This window comes from Salpingoeca rosetta (genome assembly GCF_000188695.1).
Source record: "Salpingoeca rosetta unplaced genomic scaffold supercont1.21, whole genome shotgun sequence".
Classification (NCBI taxonomy): Eukaryota; class Choanoflagellata; order Craspedida; family Salpingoecidae; genus Salpingoeca; species Salpingoeca rosetta.
The window spans coordinates 398797-414450 of NW_004754913.1; the positions used below are offsets into that span (position 1 = coordinate 398797).

A 15654-nucleotide genomic window follows, 5' to 3' on the forward strand; every position below is an offset into this window, starting at 1 on the left:
GCGAGAACTCGCTGCTGCTGATGCAGCTCTGCTCGCCAGACCGGTTGGCGCTGGTCAGCGCGAGCGGCTCGCCTAGGGCCTGCACCAGCTTGCGCACAAAGGGGAAGTCTGGGACGCGCACGCCAATGAGTGACGTGTGCGGGTTGAGCTCCGGGTTGAGGGCGGGCTTGCGCGGCAGCACGACAGTCACGGGTCCCGGCAGCAAGGCGCGCAGCAAGCGCTCTGGCACACTCAGCTCTGCATATGCCCCGATGGCAGCGACGTCGTGCACGCAGATGGCGATGGGCTTGAGTTCGCTTCGCCCTTTGATGGAGTAGATGCGGCGCACACCCTGGGTGGACTGCGCCAGGCACGCCAGCCCGTAGATGGTATCCGTGGGCACGCCAATGACGCCACCGGCCCGCAGTGTCTCCACGGCGTCTGCGACCACGTCGTCCGGCACGTCCTCCTGGTTGCCCGCAATCTTCACCACGCGCCCGAGCTGCGCTTGCTGCGGCTTGCTGCTGCCATCGCCGTTGCTGTTGGTGGTGGTGTTTGTGTTGTCAGCCGTGGCGCTGGTGGTGCTCGTCACGTTCGTGCTGTCTGCCGTGCGCTCGGCATCGTGCTTGGCGTGCTTGGCGTGCTTGGCGTGCACACCCCGCTGCCCACTCATGCTCGCTGTTACCGTTGGTTGCCTCAACCACCTCCGCGTTATCGACCGCAGTTGCCGTCCACACACGCGCAGCATACACGCACAACACCACGCGTCTCTTCCTGCACACGTGTTTGACTGTGAGAATGAATGTAGCAGCAGCTCGTGCGCGGGTGCTGCAAGGTGTGGGCTGGCTGGCTGTTTGTATGTCTGTAACACAACCCGCTCCCCTCGGGCTGTGTGTCTGCTGTGTGTCGGCTGTTGTGCGGAGTGTGTGGTGGTCCTTGCTCTCTTCTTCTTGCTGCTGTTGCCGTTTGCACGCACAAACGTGCAGAAATCTGAGTCAGCAGTGAGCTGAATAATTCAATGAAGATTTGGCAAATCGCAGTGGCGGGAAGTGTGCTCAAGGCGCCATTTCTGCCGCCAAAACTCCAAGAAGGCACAAAGCAGTTGCCTCCCTCGCTCTTGTGCTTGTCGTCTCTTTGTTGGCTGCTCGTCTCTTGTCAAGCACACACACACACACACACACACACACACACACACACACACACCAATCACAGCGGCGGAGCAGGGTGAACAATACGACACTGCCAGAGCACAACAGGGCAAGCAGCATACAAGCCCGCCTGACCTGGCGTGTGTTGTGCGTTTGTTGCGTTGTTGCGTTGTTGCGTTGTGCGTTGTGCGTTGTGCTCCGCACGCGTACACATACGCGAAGACACAAGGACACCTAGCTTAGCTAGCGTTGATCGTGGGTGTGGTGTCACAGTTTCACCACCACAGTACACCACACCACACCACACGACAACCAAGCACAAAGCAAGGTGCTGGTGACAACACGCCATGTCGTCGCCCTCATCGGTGCCCTCCTCGCAGGGAACGCGAGTGTTCTCTGACCTCAGCATCGAGGAGATTATCCTCGACATGTCCGGGATGGAGCCCATTGAATGGCCCAATTCAAGTGACGCCTCGCCTGCGGTCACCCCAGTCTCGTCTTCCATGTTGTCATCGCCCCTCAACACGTCCTCGGCCAACGCCATTCGCATGCCACCCACAGACCTCACGCCGTGCTCAAGAACCACGGTATGTGAGTGTCTGCCGTCAACTGTTGCTCGCTGTCCTGGGTTTTGTCGCTGTCATGGGTTGTCGCTGTTGTAGCTGTTGTCCTTTGAATTTGGTGAGGGCTGCGTGGTTGACCTGAGTCACGAGCCGCGTGTGTGTACACCCGTTAGCTCATGCGTGCGCCCAAGCTCTGGCTGCCCACCTGCGTGTCACGTGCCACGCTGACATGCTCACCTTAATTGAATTGTTGGTTGCACGATCTTCTCGTGGCGTTTTGTCGTCGCCGGACGCCATGCCTCACATAGGTCAAGCGTCGACCAGGGACAAGCGGCAGCGACGCTGGTGTGCTGGAGAACAAGCGTGCCAAGACCACAGACACCGCCACCGCTCGCTCTAGCGTGAACCGCGCACTGCAGCTCGAGCCACACGCGCGCCAACTCCCCGCAGAAGGTCTGTGGCTGTGTTTTCGTTAGTTTGTTTGTTTGTGTGTTGTTTGTGTTGTGTTGTGTTGCGTGCGTTTCCATCTGCCCGCCTGTCTGTCTGTCTCTGCCTCTCCATGTGTCTGTGGAAGTCCATCCCTGTTCAACTGCACGCGTCTCGGCACCAACACCCAAAACTCACGAACCCACCTTTGCACTGTGCAACTCGCCACCGTGTTGGTTGTGCTGCTGCTGCTGCTGCTGCTGCTGCTGCTGCTGCTGTCAGTAGATGAAGTTGCTCCTTTCCACACGCTGCCACACGAGACGATGCTGGCGATATTCCAACTACTCAACACGTGGGACAAACTCATCTGCAGCCGCGTCTGTCGCCGTTGGTACCACCTCCTGTGAGTCACCGGGCTGTAAAATATCTGCATCTGTGTGTGTGTGTGTGTGTGTGTGTGCGTGTGTCTGTGTGTATGTGTCTGTCTGTCTGTTTGTTTGTGTGTCTGTGTCTGCGTGTGCATGTGTCTGCCTGCCTGTGTTCCCTGCTGTTTCCTACTGCTCACACACACTCACACACTCACACGCTCACTCATACACACTCACACACTTAAACGCTCTTGCTCACTCGCACACTCAAACGCTCTTGCTCACTCGCACCCTTGCTCCTCTGAACGCAGGCTGTCACCGAGGTGCTGGGACACGATTTACCTCGAGGACACGTCGCTTGGGTTTGATGCGCGGGCGATGCTTCTGCAACGCCGCCCGCGCCGCCTCTTCCTCGTCCACACCGTCATCCCTCGCCTCCAGGCCACGTTTCTCCAATCGTGCGTTTGAGTAATTGTTGGCTCTCTGTTGGCAGCTGAAGGACGGATCACAGGACGGTCGTGTGTGGTGGGGCGGAGTTTGTGTGTGTGTGTGTGTGTGTGTGTGTGTGTGTGTGTGTGTGTGTGTGTGTGTGTGTGTGTGTGTGTGTGTGTGTGCCGCATGTTGTTCATAGTTTATGTTATGTAGCTTGTGACGCGTCTCTCCTTCCCCTCGACTCAAATCTCCTCAACTGTGTTATCTGACACCTCTGCGTGTACATGCGTGCACATGCGTGTACATGCGTATGTATTCAGGTTTCAACTTGAAACACTCGATCTGACTGCATCAACCATCAACCCTGCCGACCTCGCCCAGATCTTTGCCGTAAGCAACGACCCACCGCATCTCCTCATGTGCCTGTCTGTCTGTGTGTGTCTGTGTGTGTCTGTGTGTGTGTCAACAGAAAGCATCAGAACTGTGCGCTTGTTGCTCTTCGTAGTGTGGGGGCTTTGGTGCAGCTCCTGCTGGTGGTGCAAATGTCTGTCTGCACTCGCTCGCCGGCTGCTAACGCTCGTGTCTGCGCTGCTCCTCGTGGGCTGTGCTGTGCAGATGTCGCCACGACTGCAACGGGTTGACATGAGTGGAACGCCAATCGATGACACTGCACTTGAGTAAGGACACATGCATTGAGAAAGAGAAAAGGCGGACACATTGGCGGAAAGAAACTGAGAGTTACAAAGCCGGAGACTGGCACACACACACACATGGTGTCCGCGCATGCCACCACTGTCTCAGATTGCGCGTGTTACACCCCATCATCAATCAGCACTCACATGTCATGCGTCATGCATTACGCGTCCACTGTTGTTACGCGCAGGGCATTGGCGCGACACTGCCCACGGCTCACGTCCCTTGGCTTGCGATCCTGTCACAACATCACTGGCGTGAGCATATCTGAGAAGCTGCTTGTCTGCTGCACGCGCTGTGCATTGCATTCTTGGTTGTCGTGAGCGACCTTTTGTGTCACCCTGACATGCACACACAGTCGCTGCAGAGCGCTGTGGCATAACGCACATTCCCTCTCATCAACATAGTCACGCACTCATGCCAACGATCACACTCACACTGACACCGAACCCCCCCCCCCACACACACACACTCACACTCACACTCACACTCACACTCACACACACACGAACGAACGCTCAATCGCTCGAATTCACACACACACACACACACCTACACTCGCATACACTCGCACTCGCACCATCACACGACAACAGCGCGGGCTGCGCGCCATCGCCGCTCGCTGCGGTCCCGCACTGGAGATTGTGAGTCTCGGGTGGACGCCTGTGAGCAAGGAGGATTTTCTCGCGCTGTGCGTTCGCTTCTCCGCGCTGCGTGAGCTGGACATGAGCGGGTGCTCCGAAAGCTTCGACGACGAGGGTGTGGCGGCGGTGTGCCGGTACTGCCCGTCGTTGGAGGTGCTGGATGCAAGCGACTGCTACGGGGTGACGGACATCAGCGTGCACACCATCATCGGCCACCTCCGCCGCCTGCGTCGCATCGCCCTCTCCCGGTGCCACCACATAACCGTCGCAGCCACCCAGGCGCTGGCCGGCCAGGTCAATCTTAACTATCTCGACCTCTTTAGCTGCTACCAGACCGTCTACCCACACATCACCGTACGTCAAACTGCCCGTGACACGCAGCAGCCGTTTTGTCTGTGTGTATCTTTGCTGCATGTGTCTGTGTGTCTGTTTGTATGTGTCTCTCTGTGTCTCTTTGTCTGCATGTGTCTGTGTGTCTGTTTGTATGTGTCTCTCTGTGCATGTGTGTGTGTCTGCATGTGTGTGTGTCTGCATGTGTGTGTGTGTGTGCCTGTATGAGTCCACGTTCGCCTCTTTCCCTGTCCCGGTCCGTCTGCCACCGTGTCCGTGTCAGGTGTGCAACCCCCCCCCCTACCTCACTGTTGCCACCTCACACTTTCCCAACTGCCCCTGATTGACACAACGCGTTGAATACACTGTGCAGTCTGCGTCTCGGGGCGTGATTGTCAACGACAGCATCCTGTCTCCTGTACACTGCGTGGACCGCCCACCAAGGATCCACGCCCGCCCCACACGCGCCCGCCGCTTCTCGTCCCTCCCGCATCCAATGAGCAACGCTTGAGTGTGATGGCGAGCCCCCAGCGAGCGTGTGCACACGTCTGTTGCGCAGCGTGACTCGTGTCGCACATTTACGGCAGCAGTGCCTTCCTCTGCTTGCCTTGTGTGTTTTTGTTCGTGTTTCCCGTGGGATGATGATTGTAACTGTAAATGCACCCTGTCCTCTGCCAACACCACCCACAGCCCGTCGCATCAACAACCAAAGCTTGATGATGACGACAATCATAAACGGTCCGCTTTCCCAATGGCACTGCATTGCCCACCGTTCACACACACACACACACACACATACACACACACACACACACACACACACACACGTGTCAGTTCCTGCTCATGCCCACACCCATTTTGACACTCTCTTTCTCTTCACCACAGTCGTGCCACATCCTTCTCCGCCTCTCTTCCCAACTCGCAGCAAATCTGTTCTGTTGACATTGATGGTCTTATTGCAAGCGATCATGTCATCGGGTCGTTTACTCGGCGACAGACGAGTCAACATACAACGACTTGTCAATCTCCTCAGGCACCGCATCAATGTGAATGTTCAACTCCTGCAAACAAACAACAAACAGCAAAAAAAAAAAAAACAAGAGCCAAAAGCAACCGCAGCACAAAGCAGGCATGCGTGAGTGAGAAGGTAACGTAATGAGAGATCCAGACACAATGACCACCACACACAACACACAACACCCACAACCACACCAAGCCGGAAGGCGCACATGTGTCAACGTACCCGCTCGATACGCGAAAATGCCTCTGTGTTCGCCTGTGTGACGAGGTTGATGGCGAGGCCCAGCCTGCCACCACGACCCGACCGGCCAATGCGGTGCAGGTACGTCTCAGAGGAGTTGGGGAAGTCAAAGTTGATGACAACGTTCACCGTCGGCACGTCAATACCGCGCGTGAACAAATCTGAGCAGAACAGAATGCACACAGCCAATCAAGAAGGAAAAAAAAAAAAACAGCCATTGCATGTTTCGTGAGTGAGTGTGGAGAGAGTGAGTGAGCGAGGGGAGAGAGGGTGAGGAGGAGAGAAATGAAATTGGGGCGACAACACAAAACACAGCTTGTGGCGACAACACAAAACACAGCTTGTGGCGACAACACAAAACACAGCTTGTGGCGACAACACAAAACACAGCTTGTGGCGACAACACAAAACACAGCTTGTGGCGACAACACAAAACACAGCTTGTGGCGACAACACGGCAAGTGCGAGATTTCGTGTATACCTGTGCAGACGAGGTGGCGGCACTTGCGCTCGCGGAACTGCTGGAACACCTTGTTGCGGGAATCCTGGTCCATGCTGGAGTGAATGTAAAAGCACGGGGAGCCCATGTCGGTGATGCGCTTGGCAAGCACCTCCACGCGCTTCACGCTGTTACAAAAGATAATCGATTGGTTGATCTGCACGCGCAATGAAACACGAAGCAAAACAAAAAAAAATCGTGGTGAGCAATCCACGCTGGTGGTATTGAGACACGCTCCAGCACCCAACACCCAACACCCAACACACACCACGCAACCAACACACACGCACGCACACACACACACACACGCAACCAACACACACACGCACGCACACACACACACACACAAGCACGCACACAAACAAACACACACATAAACACACACACGCATGTTGCACACCTGCAATTTGCTGAAAAGGGTCTTGAGGCAGCGAAGCTTATCCTTTTCCTCCAAAAAGGCATAGTACTGAGTCACACCCTTTGTTCACAAGGGACACAGCACCCACGAGCCGTAGTGAGCGTGTGCACCAAACAAAAACACCATTCTTCCTCCCCAGCAGAGTGAAAAGAAATGACTGCAACAACTGCAGGAGCCGTGTTTGATACCTTGAGGGTGAGTGTGTCCATGAGGTTGATCTTCTTTGGCTGTCGCATGTAACGGCGCTGCAGTCACAAAATAAAAAGTGAGGTCAACCACGATGACACAAAGGGGGTGAGGAACGACACAGGACACTTGAATTTGAACACGTGGCAGAACGCATGTGTGCGCGTGCTTGCGCATGCGGGGCCAGCTCAGGCGGCAATTGACTCACAGTAAAGTCCTTCACAGACTGCGGGAAGGTCGCAGAGAAGAGCATGAGCTGCTTGTCCTGCCGGGGCAGGTAGCTAATGATGCGTGTGATGTTTCCTTGGAGTCGGCAAATGCAGGTGCAGATGACGTGATGATGGCATGTGAGTCAGCAAGTGAGTCGGTGGTTGTGCAAGACGAAGAAAGGCAGACGGCAAACACACGCACATGCGCATCGAGAAATGCAAGCAAGGCTGGCATGCAAGGTTGCGCACTGACTTTGGAAGGTTCTGTCGAGAAGCTTGTCGGCCTCATCAAGGACGACCATTTCAATCTCGGCGGAGCGGATGACGCCGCGGTCAAGGAGGTCGAGCACGCGACCAGGCGTTCCGACAACCAGATGCACTGCACACATGAACATTAAGAGATCGTAGTGTGTGTGTGTGTGTGTGTGGTGGTGGTGGTGTGTGTGTGTGGTGGTGTGTGTGTGTGTGGTGTGGGTGGGTGGGTGGGTGTGGGTGTGTGTGTGTGTGTGGGTGTGGGTGTGGGTGTGGGTGTGTAGGAGAGAGAAAGTAAAACATAGCGAGGGGAGAGAGAGGGGTGTGTGTGGTGGGGGGGGGGGGTGAGTAACGTGACTCGCACAATCAACATGTGCGTAGCAAGGCACCCATGAACGCGAGGAGAAGTGCAGCCGGGTTCCCTTCGATTGAACAAGCAAGCGACACACACCTGTGCTCTTGAAGCGGAGAATGTCATCGCGCACGCTGGTGCCGCCGGTTGTGCACACAACCTGAATGTTGAGGAACTTTCCGAGGTCCTTGGCTGTCTTGGACGTCTGCAAGCTCAGCTCTCGCGTGGGCACAAGCACAAGCGCTGCGCACAAGGGGCGGGGGAGGAAGGAGGGGTGCAAAGTACAGGAGGGCACGACGATTTGGAGTGAGCGACACGAAAAGAGGGTGATTGTTGAAGATGGCTGAAACCGACACATGCAAACACAATGAGGGCAGAGCAAAAGGGGTGGGCAGGGATATGAATGTGGATGTCGTGTGAACGTTGACTTGAGAGGAGGCACAGACAGCATTGCTCAGGAACTTGAAAAGCCTTTCGGCCAGAGTACATCAACCATGTAGGTGTCAGTTCTAACATGTGCAAGATGAAAAGTGATTAAGCATCACCGCACACAGGATTTTGACTAAAAGCAACCATTGAGGGGTTGAACACAAAAGAGGAGAGTTGAAGAGAAACAGGGGTGGGCTGCCGGTGCTTGCAAAGGAGAGTGTGCATGTGCTCAGTATGAAGGTTGTCGTCACACAGAGTGAGCGTCAGTAGTCTAACATGTATTAAAAAAATAGAACATCACTGCACTGATGCACAGCAAGCAATGGGCGAATGGATGGCCGGCCTTGTAAAGGGTAAAGGAGCGAGGAAAGGGGAAAGGGGGTGTAGAAAGGGGAACCCAAAACAGGGTGGAACGGAGGGAGGGTGAACCAGACTGGGAAAAGGAGAGAAGGACGGGGGGGTTGCTGTGCCTAACGCTACCGAAGGCAAACGCGCAACAGGGAGCACCTGTGCAGATTTGTTGTGAGTATGTCTACCTTGAACGGCGGGGTTGTCGACATCAATGCGGTTCAGCATGGGAACAAGGTATGCGCCCGTCTTTCCAGTGCCTGAGTGTTTGGTGATTTGTTGTGTGTGTGTGTGAGTGCATTTTGTTTGGTGTGTGTATGTGTGTGTTTCGTGTATTTTGTGTGTGTGTGTGTTTCGTGTGTATCGCGTATGTTTTGTGTGTGTGTGTGTGAGCCGATGTGAGTTGGCGAGTGGCTTGAACGGACAGCGAGCGACATTCTGCAAAAAAAAGTATGCCTGCACCATACATGTCGACACAGCGCGATACGAGACCCAGCACACACACACACACATCGACAACACGCACGCGCACACACACACACATCGACAACACGCACGCACACGCACACACATCGACAACACGCACGCGCACATACACACCCGAACGACAACGACGTGCACACGCACGTACAGACCGTTTTTGGCGCGGGCGAGGATGTCGTGGCCGAGGAGCACCTCGGAGATGGACTCTTCCTGGATAGGGGTGGGTCGTTCAAAGCCGAGCTGATAGATGCCCTTTTGCAAGTCACGCTTCAGGCCATAGTCCTCAAACGTTGTGCCTTTGGTTGCCAACACATCCTGCCATCAAGCGCACAGCAAGGGTGTGTGAGGCTCTTAAGGCGCGATACAACTGTCGACGACAAAAGGAAAGGGGCGACGTGTGGTATGCAGGCCGGCTGGCTGTTTATGCAGGCTTGCCGTTTGTGTGGCCGTGCGCACGCACGTACACACACACACATATGTATCCACAAACATACACGCACATACACACATATATCCACAAACATGCACACACACATACACACATACACGCACACACACATACACACACACAATCAAGAGTCGCCTACGTCTGTTCGAAACTGTGTCGACATGGCGGGGGCCTGTCGTTGAAGGAACAAGCCAAAAAGCGAGCACAGGTGTGAGTGCAGCCACCACATGAAGGTGGAGAACGGACAGTGGACAGGATAAGGCAAGTGGACAGGATGAGGCAAACAAGCATGCAGGCAGGCAGGGAGGAAACACACAAAAACACAAAGCTGGCCACAAAAGAGTAACGTGCTCACGCTTCATCCATACAATCACTGAACAGGTGAGGTGCACGAAACCATGGCGCGTGCACGAACTCACTTGGTGGTCTCCCATGACGGTGTATCTCTGTGTGTGATGTGTGTGGGGGTGATGTGGGTGACGGTGGAAAGCTGTCACGCGGCTTCGAGCAAGAGAGGTTTGACGAATGGATCAACAGCAAGTGCTTCTCTACTGGGGCTGCAGTGGACGTTGCTGTGTTTGCTTGGCTTTGCTTCTTGGCTGCGTTGGCTTGGCGGCGTTGGCTGCGTTGGCTGGCTGGTCTTTGATGATGGTGTGGCACTGACTGACTCTCCTCTGCCTTGTTCTTCTTTTCGTCTTCTTTCTTTCTCTTTGCTGTGGTTGCTGACCGGTGTCAGTTTTGTTTGTGTGTGTGGACAAATGCCAGTGTTGTTTGTGCGGGGAGGGAAAGAAATCGCTGACGCACCAAAAACCGGCCTCCACCGATTCAAGCTGTCTCAATTGGCAAAGTTCGTGCAATTGGCAAGCTTCTGCTGACGTCAGCATCAACTGATTCAGTGGATGAGTCATCAACGGGTGACGTGACTGTGCGACTGTGTTTTTTGCTGAGTCGCAAGCCGCTGCCGCTGCCGCTGCTGCTTGTTTGGCGCAGCGTCACGACCAACAACACATCCACCAACCAACCCGCACACCGCGAGGGCTTTGTCACAGACACAACTTTTTTGTCTGCTTGCTTTTGCTTGCTTGTTTTGTTGTTGTGAGTGAGTTGCCTGTTTTGTTTGTCTTGTGGCTGAGTGTGCCATTTTCCACTCGTACGCCAGCCAGACAACAGAGACCCGTTGCACTGAGGAACGAAGAGCAAAACGCCGACAAGCAAGCAAAGAAGCAAGCCACCCCCTCTCTCCCAGATACGCACGCACGCACACACGCACCGGCTCGCATCGGAACGACAGCCGCAACCCGCTTCAACCAACTGCAACCAGCCCGCAACCTTGTCTTTCCCCCCCCCCTCCTTTCCGCCGGACAGCCCACTCGTCTTATCTCTCCTCTCCGCAGGACAACTCAACTTTCTCTCCTCTCGCCTCCGCAGGACACACATACACACACGCACACCAACTTTGATCTCACCCTCATCACCCCCACGGACCCCAACAAAAGCAACGCCAAGATGAGTCTGAACTCGCTCGACAACCTCACCTTCACGCCGCTCAACAAGGACGCGCAAAAGGTGGTTATTGCCGCGGACGGACGCGCATACAACCGGACAACCTTGGAGGAGTACTTTGCCATGTTTCCAGACAAGGCCCGCATCACGTCGCCGCTCACGGGAGAACGCATGACAGACACGATCCGCGACCTCACCTTGGCGGAGTCCCTGGAGCTGCAACACCAAAACGTCTCGTTCTACCACGACGATGAAGAAGAGGGCATCTTTGACGCCGACGCCAGCGTCATTGCAAGCTTCAACGAGGTCATGCCGGAGGCCATCCGCACCCTGCTGGCTCAGGACTTTGGCGGCCTGCTTTCCACGGACACGGTGCCGCACATTGTCTCGATTGGCCCAGAGAACATTGGCAAGAGCCTTGCCCTGCAGCGCCTGATTGGGCGCCCGCTGTTCCCCGTCGCCAACGAGCTCATGACCCGCATGCCAACCATGGTCAAGCTGCGCCACGGGCCCACCCGAATGCCCACCGTCTGGGTGCAGTACGCGCAGGACGACGAGGCCGCGGGCGCAGTGCAGGGCGACAAGAAGGCCGTGCGTTGCCGCGCCTTCACGGGCGAGCACGCGGGCGAGACGGCTGAGCTGCTGGAGGACGCCGTGCCCGTGCCCTGGCTCGCCGAGGCCATCAAGGAACGCATGGCCACGCTCATGGCCGAGGAGAAGGACGAGCAGGGCCGCCTGCTGCGCGTCAGCCTCAAGTACGAGATTGTCGTCGAGCTGCACTCGCCGTACTACTTCAACGCTGACATCCTCGACCTCCCCGGCATCATCCAGGCCGAGGGCCACAACTACGCCCCGCGGCCCGAGGACACGCAGGACCTGGCCAAGCGCTACGTGCGCCGCTACCGCGACAACGCCCTCTTCCTCCTCACCAGCAAGGTCACCACGCCCGCCAACCAGAACCCGGCCATGCAGCTGCTGCACGAGGAGCACCTCGACCACGTGGCCATTGGCGTCATCACTCACGCCGACCAGTACCCGACGGACCTCCTGCAGTACGGTGACCCAAACCACTTTATCAACGCAGAGTACGGCTGGACGCCGCTCGCCGCAGGCCTGGGCCAGGACGTGCGCGCCATCACAGCCAGCGTGCTGCACGCCCTGTCCACCAGCGAGCAGCAGGAGATGGCCAGGCTGCAGCCGCCGACGCAGAACAGGGACCGCTTCCACATGGGCGGCATCAAGGCGCTGCGCCGCTGCGTGTGTGACGGCCTCGAGCACTTTTTCGGCCACGTGATCATCGGCCAGCTTGTGCAGATGCTGAGCATGCACTACCGCAAGAACAGCGAGGCAATCGCCGCCCTTGGTGTCCCCTTTGAGGACCCAACAACAAAAGCAGCAACACCAACAACCTCTGGGCAAGGGGAAGCGTCGAATGGCGAAGCTAGCTCCGACGACGAGTATGATGATGATGCCACGCTGACTACGTATGCGCAATATGCACAGCCATGCTCCGTGGTGCAGGCTGCCGTGCGTGAACGCACCATCCGCGCCCTGACAGAGCGCAAGGCGGAGCTCTACGCGGCCATGCGCGACAGGGTTGAGCAGCTCATCCAGCCCTTCCACGACCTCCACGACCACCTGCTGCAGCAGTGCAAGACATTTGCGCCCAGCAGCCCGCTGCCGAGCGCTGAGATGCGGCGCTTTGCCGGCAACCTCATGGCCGACGTGCGCCATCAGGTCGCCGACCTTGAGCGGGAGCTGCGCAACAACAACTGCTTCTCCGCGCTCGTGCGCGACTTTGTGCGCACCACCCTGACCGCCGACGCCAGCGCCGTGCGCCTCGAGCGCTTTGGTGCGCACATTCGTGCTGTCGCAGACTCTGCGGCGGCCGTGGTGGCCGAGCGCGTGGACCAGGGCGCCGCAGAGTGTGTGAGCGCCTTCATGCAGGAGCAGCTGCGCAAGACGTCCCAGCTGTTCTCCTTCTGCAACAAGCGCCTCGTGTACCGCCTGGTACCCGCCGCCAGCGCAGCGGACCCAGCAGCCGCGCCCACGCTCGGCGACTTGGTCGAGTTTGACATGGCCGGCGCGCTCACGTTTGACTTTGAGCGCGACATTGTGCAGAGCGCCGTGCCGGAGACAACCGGCATTGACACCACCGAGGACGCGCGTGTCACGCCAACGCCAAGCGCGCTCACCCGCACGCCCTCGGGCAACGACGCTGCTGCCACAACGGGTGGGGAGGACGCGCGTGTGCCCATCACGGAGCAGCGGCGGGAGCTTCTCTCTGCCCGCGCGCGCATGGACCGTGCCCTGGCGGAGGTGTGCGTGCTGCGCCAGCAGGTGTACGAGAAGGACGTGGAGAACGACAAAGCACGCGCACGGCGCTTCGACGAGCTGGAGAAGCTGCCCACCGCAACCGACAGCGTGCGCCGCGTTGCCGATCGCTTGAACGACCCGGAATGCAACATCTCCCGCATCACGTGAGTTGTCGTCACTCTTTATGCGTCTGTGAGGGTGTTTGGTGATGTTTGATTTGCTCGTTTTGTTTGATCGTCTATGCGTTTGTTCGTTCGTTTGTTTTTGTGTTCGTTTGTACATTTTGTTTGTGTTGATGTTGGTGAACGTGTGCGTACGCATATCGAGTAGCTTCAAGACTATCCTAACGCACCCATACACACATGCGTGTGCGTTTGTTTCTTTTACATCTTTGTTGCAGGATTTCGGTCGATCCCAGTGATGGCTCTGAGCTTCTGCTTGGCTTTGCAGCACATGCCACCTCCGTCGGCGAGCTCACGTAAGCGACAACGTTTTGTTTGTTTGTTTGTTTGCTTGTGTGTGTCTGTGTGTGTCTGTGTGTGTGTCTGTGTGTGTGTGTGTGTGTGTGTGTGTGCGTCAGTATATAAGTGTGTAGCCGGCTGTCTGTGAAGTTTCACTCTCATACCCACGCCCATGCCTGCGTGTTCACTCACATCTCTCACATCGCTCCACATTCCACCACAATGTGCAGGATCACGGGCCTGCTGCAAGACAGCACACTGCGCCGCATTGTCCAGTGCATCAACACCGCCCACGAACTGCGCCACATCAGGTCTCCCCAACCAGTGATTGGACGCGCTCTGCCTGGTGTTGTGTATGTGTGTATGTGTGTGTGTGTACTTTTTTTTGTTTGCATGATCAACTCACAGCACGATGGAGCTCACTGTGTGATTCGTTGACCCTCTCCCCCACTTGCACCTTTCCAACCTCCTTCAGCTTCTGTGAGATGGCGTTTGGAGAGCGGCAGTTCAAGACCCTCCTGGAAACTCTTGCCGCCCACATCAACCTCGACACCATCACGTGAGTTTACTGCGTTGTTCGCAAGTGTCGATGTTTGCATGTTCACATGAGTGCGTTCATGTGTGTATTAGCGTGTTGTGCGTCCACGGCACGTTCACCTGTCTCACCAATGCTGCTGCCGGGCCATGCTATCATCATCATCATCATCACTCCGTTTCAGGTTTGAGGCGTGCGGCCTCACCGATGACAACATCCCTGCTCTTGTGGATCTCATCGAATCCGACTGGCGCTGCACCGTCATCAGGTAAAAGCAGACAAGCAAAGCACCACACGCACATGCACACGCACACGCACACACACACACACACACACACACACACACACACACACACACACACACACATACATTTCGTGGGCTACGTTGTGTTTGCTTTGCTGCAGCCACCCATCCCCATCCCTCCCCCCTTTTGCATGTGACAAGTGTATGATGTGACTCACCTCTCATTATCGCCGTCTCTCCCCCTTCCCCTCCACCCCTCCCATGTTTCATCTGCAGCCTCCCTGGAAACAACTTCAGCGACGACGGCTGGCAGGTGCTGCAGCAGGCGGCACACGAACACAGGCAAAGCGAGGCGCTTGCGCGCTGGCTGGCCTACAACACCCTCCATCCCACGTCAGAGAACGACGTCGTCAGCGTGTTTGTGACGGAGGAACCGGCAATCAAGCCCTTCCTCTCACAGGACAGAACGGAGCGCGGCCCGACAATCGAGGATTTGTCGACGGAGGGCGAGGATTTGGCGGCGGAGGGCGACGATGGGATTCCTGAGTTCAATGGCGTCAAGTTGGAGCGCAAGGAGGACCTGCTGCGCCTCGCACAGGGGCCTGACGACTTCTACGAATTCACACAGCACATGCCGCTGCCCACGACGATCCACGTTGCAAACCTGCTGGGCGCAGACGTCGCTGAGAATGCAGGGCGGGACGATGTCACTGCCGCCATTCTCAACCACTTGCCATCCCTCTACGCTTGAACTGCCTTGACCAGCACACGTTAAAGCTGTCATTGTGGTGTGTGTGTGTGTGTGTGTGTGTGTGTGTGTGTGTGTGTGTGTGTGTGTGTGTGCACTGAATTGGACTTGCTCGGATCATGTCGACCACTTATGTTTGAGTTGTTTTCTGTTTGCGTTCCGCCTATTAATCGATGTGTACTGTTTCCTGCCGTCATCTCACCAGTAAAGTCATCCTCTGCAAAACATCGTCCGTTCAGCACTGCAAACCATTCCCATTCAAGGAGTGGGGTGTCATTGTGGAGTTGCTGAAAACATCATCTCCCTCGTTCTATCGTGTTGCACCCCAAGCATCGTCGCGAATTGTCAGTTTTACTGTCTGCAACCAATTGATGAACAC

General features: G+C 56.4%; 4 protein-coding genes across 4 annotated transcripts in view; 2 read left to right on the top strand and 2 right to left on the bottom strand.

Moving 5' to 3' along the window:
* Positions 1–1019, bottom strand: part of PTSG_08090 (yrdC domain-containing protein) — a 1660-nt gene extending 641 nt beyond the window's left edge. Inside the window, exon 1 of the mRNA XM_004991054.1 lies at positions 1–1019. This exon is cut by the window's left edge and continues 641 nt beyond it. Coding sequence (XP_004991111.1) covers positions 1–727 — 727 coding nt within the window. The 5' untranslated portion in view covers positions 728–1019.
* Positions 1020–1056: 37 nt separating this feature from the next.
* Positions 1057–5406, top strand: PTSG_08091 (uncharacterized protein). Its single transcript, XM_004991055.1, has 9 exons — positions 1057–1714; positions 1999–2143; positions 2399–2519; positions 2796–2942; positions 3237–3306; positions 3532–3593; positions 3800–3866; positions 4206–4607; positions 4957–5406. The coding sequence occupies exons 1-9, from the start codon at positions 1475–1477 to the stop codon at positions 5092–5094; spliced, it is 1392 nt and encodes a 463-aa protein (XP_004991112.1). The 5' UTR covers positions 1057–1474; the 3' UTR covers positions 5095–5406.
* A 109-nt stretch (positions 5407–5515) lies between these two features.
* PTSG_08092 (ATP-dependent RNA helicase DHH1) lies at positions 5516–10235 on the bottom strand. The gene is made up of 12 exons (XM_004991056.1): positions 9888–10235; positions 9608–9640; positions 9173–9335; positions 8726–8797; positions 7860–8003; positions 7410–7535; positions 7156–7250; positions 6950–7006; positions 6744–6821; positions 6326–6500; positions 5827–6005; positions 5516–5644 (listed from the first exon to the last, which is right to left on the bottom strand). Exons 1-12 carry the CDS (start codon positions 9900–9902, stop codon positions 5567–5569), a joined length of 1215 nt encoding a protein of 404 aa, XP_004991113.1. The 5' UTR covers positions 9903–10235; the 3' UTR covers positions 5516–5566.
* A 138-nt stretch (positions 10236–10373) lies between these two features.
* Positions 10374–15500, top strand: PTSG_08093 (uncharacterized protein). The gene is made up of 6 exons (XM_004991057.1): positions 10374–13451; positions 13688–13765; positions 13979–14059; positions 14224–14307; positions 14468–14551; positions 14804–15500. Exons 1-6 carry the CDS (start codon positions 10975–10977, stop codon positions 15276–15278), a joined length of 3279 nt encoding a protein of 1092 aa, XP_004991114.1. The 5' UTR covers positions 10374–10974; the 3' UTR covers positions 15279–15500.
* The last annotated feature ends 154 nt before the right edge of the window (positions 15501–15654 follow it).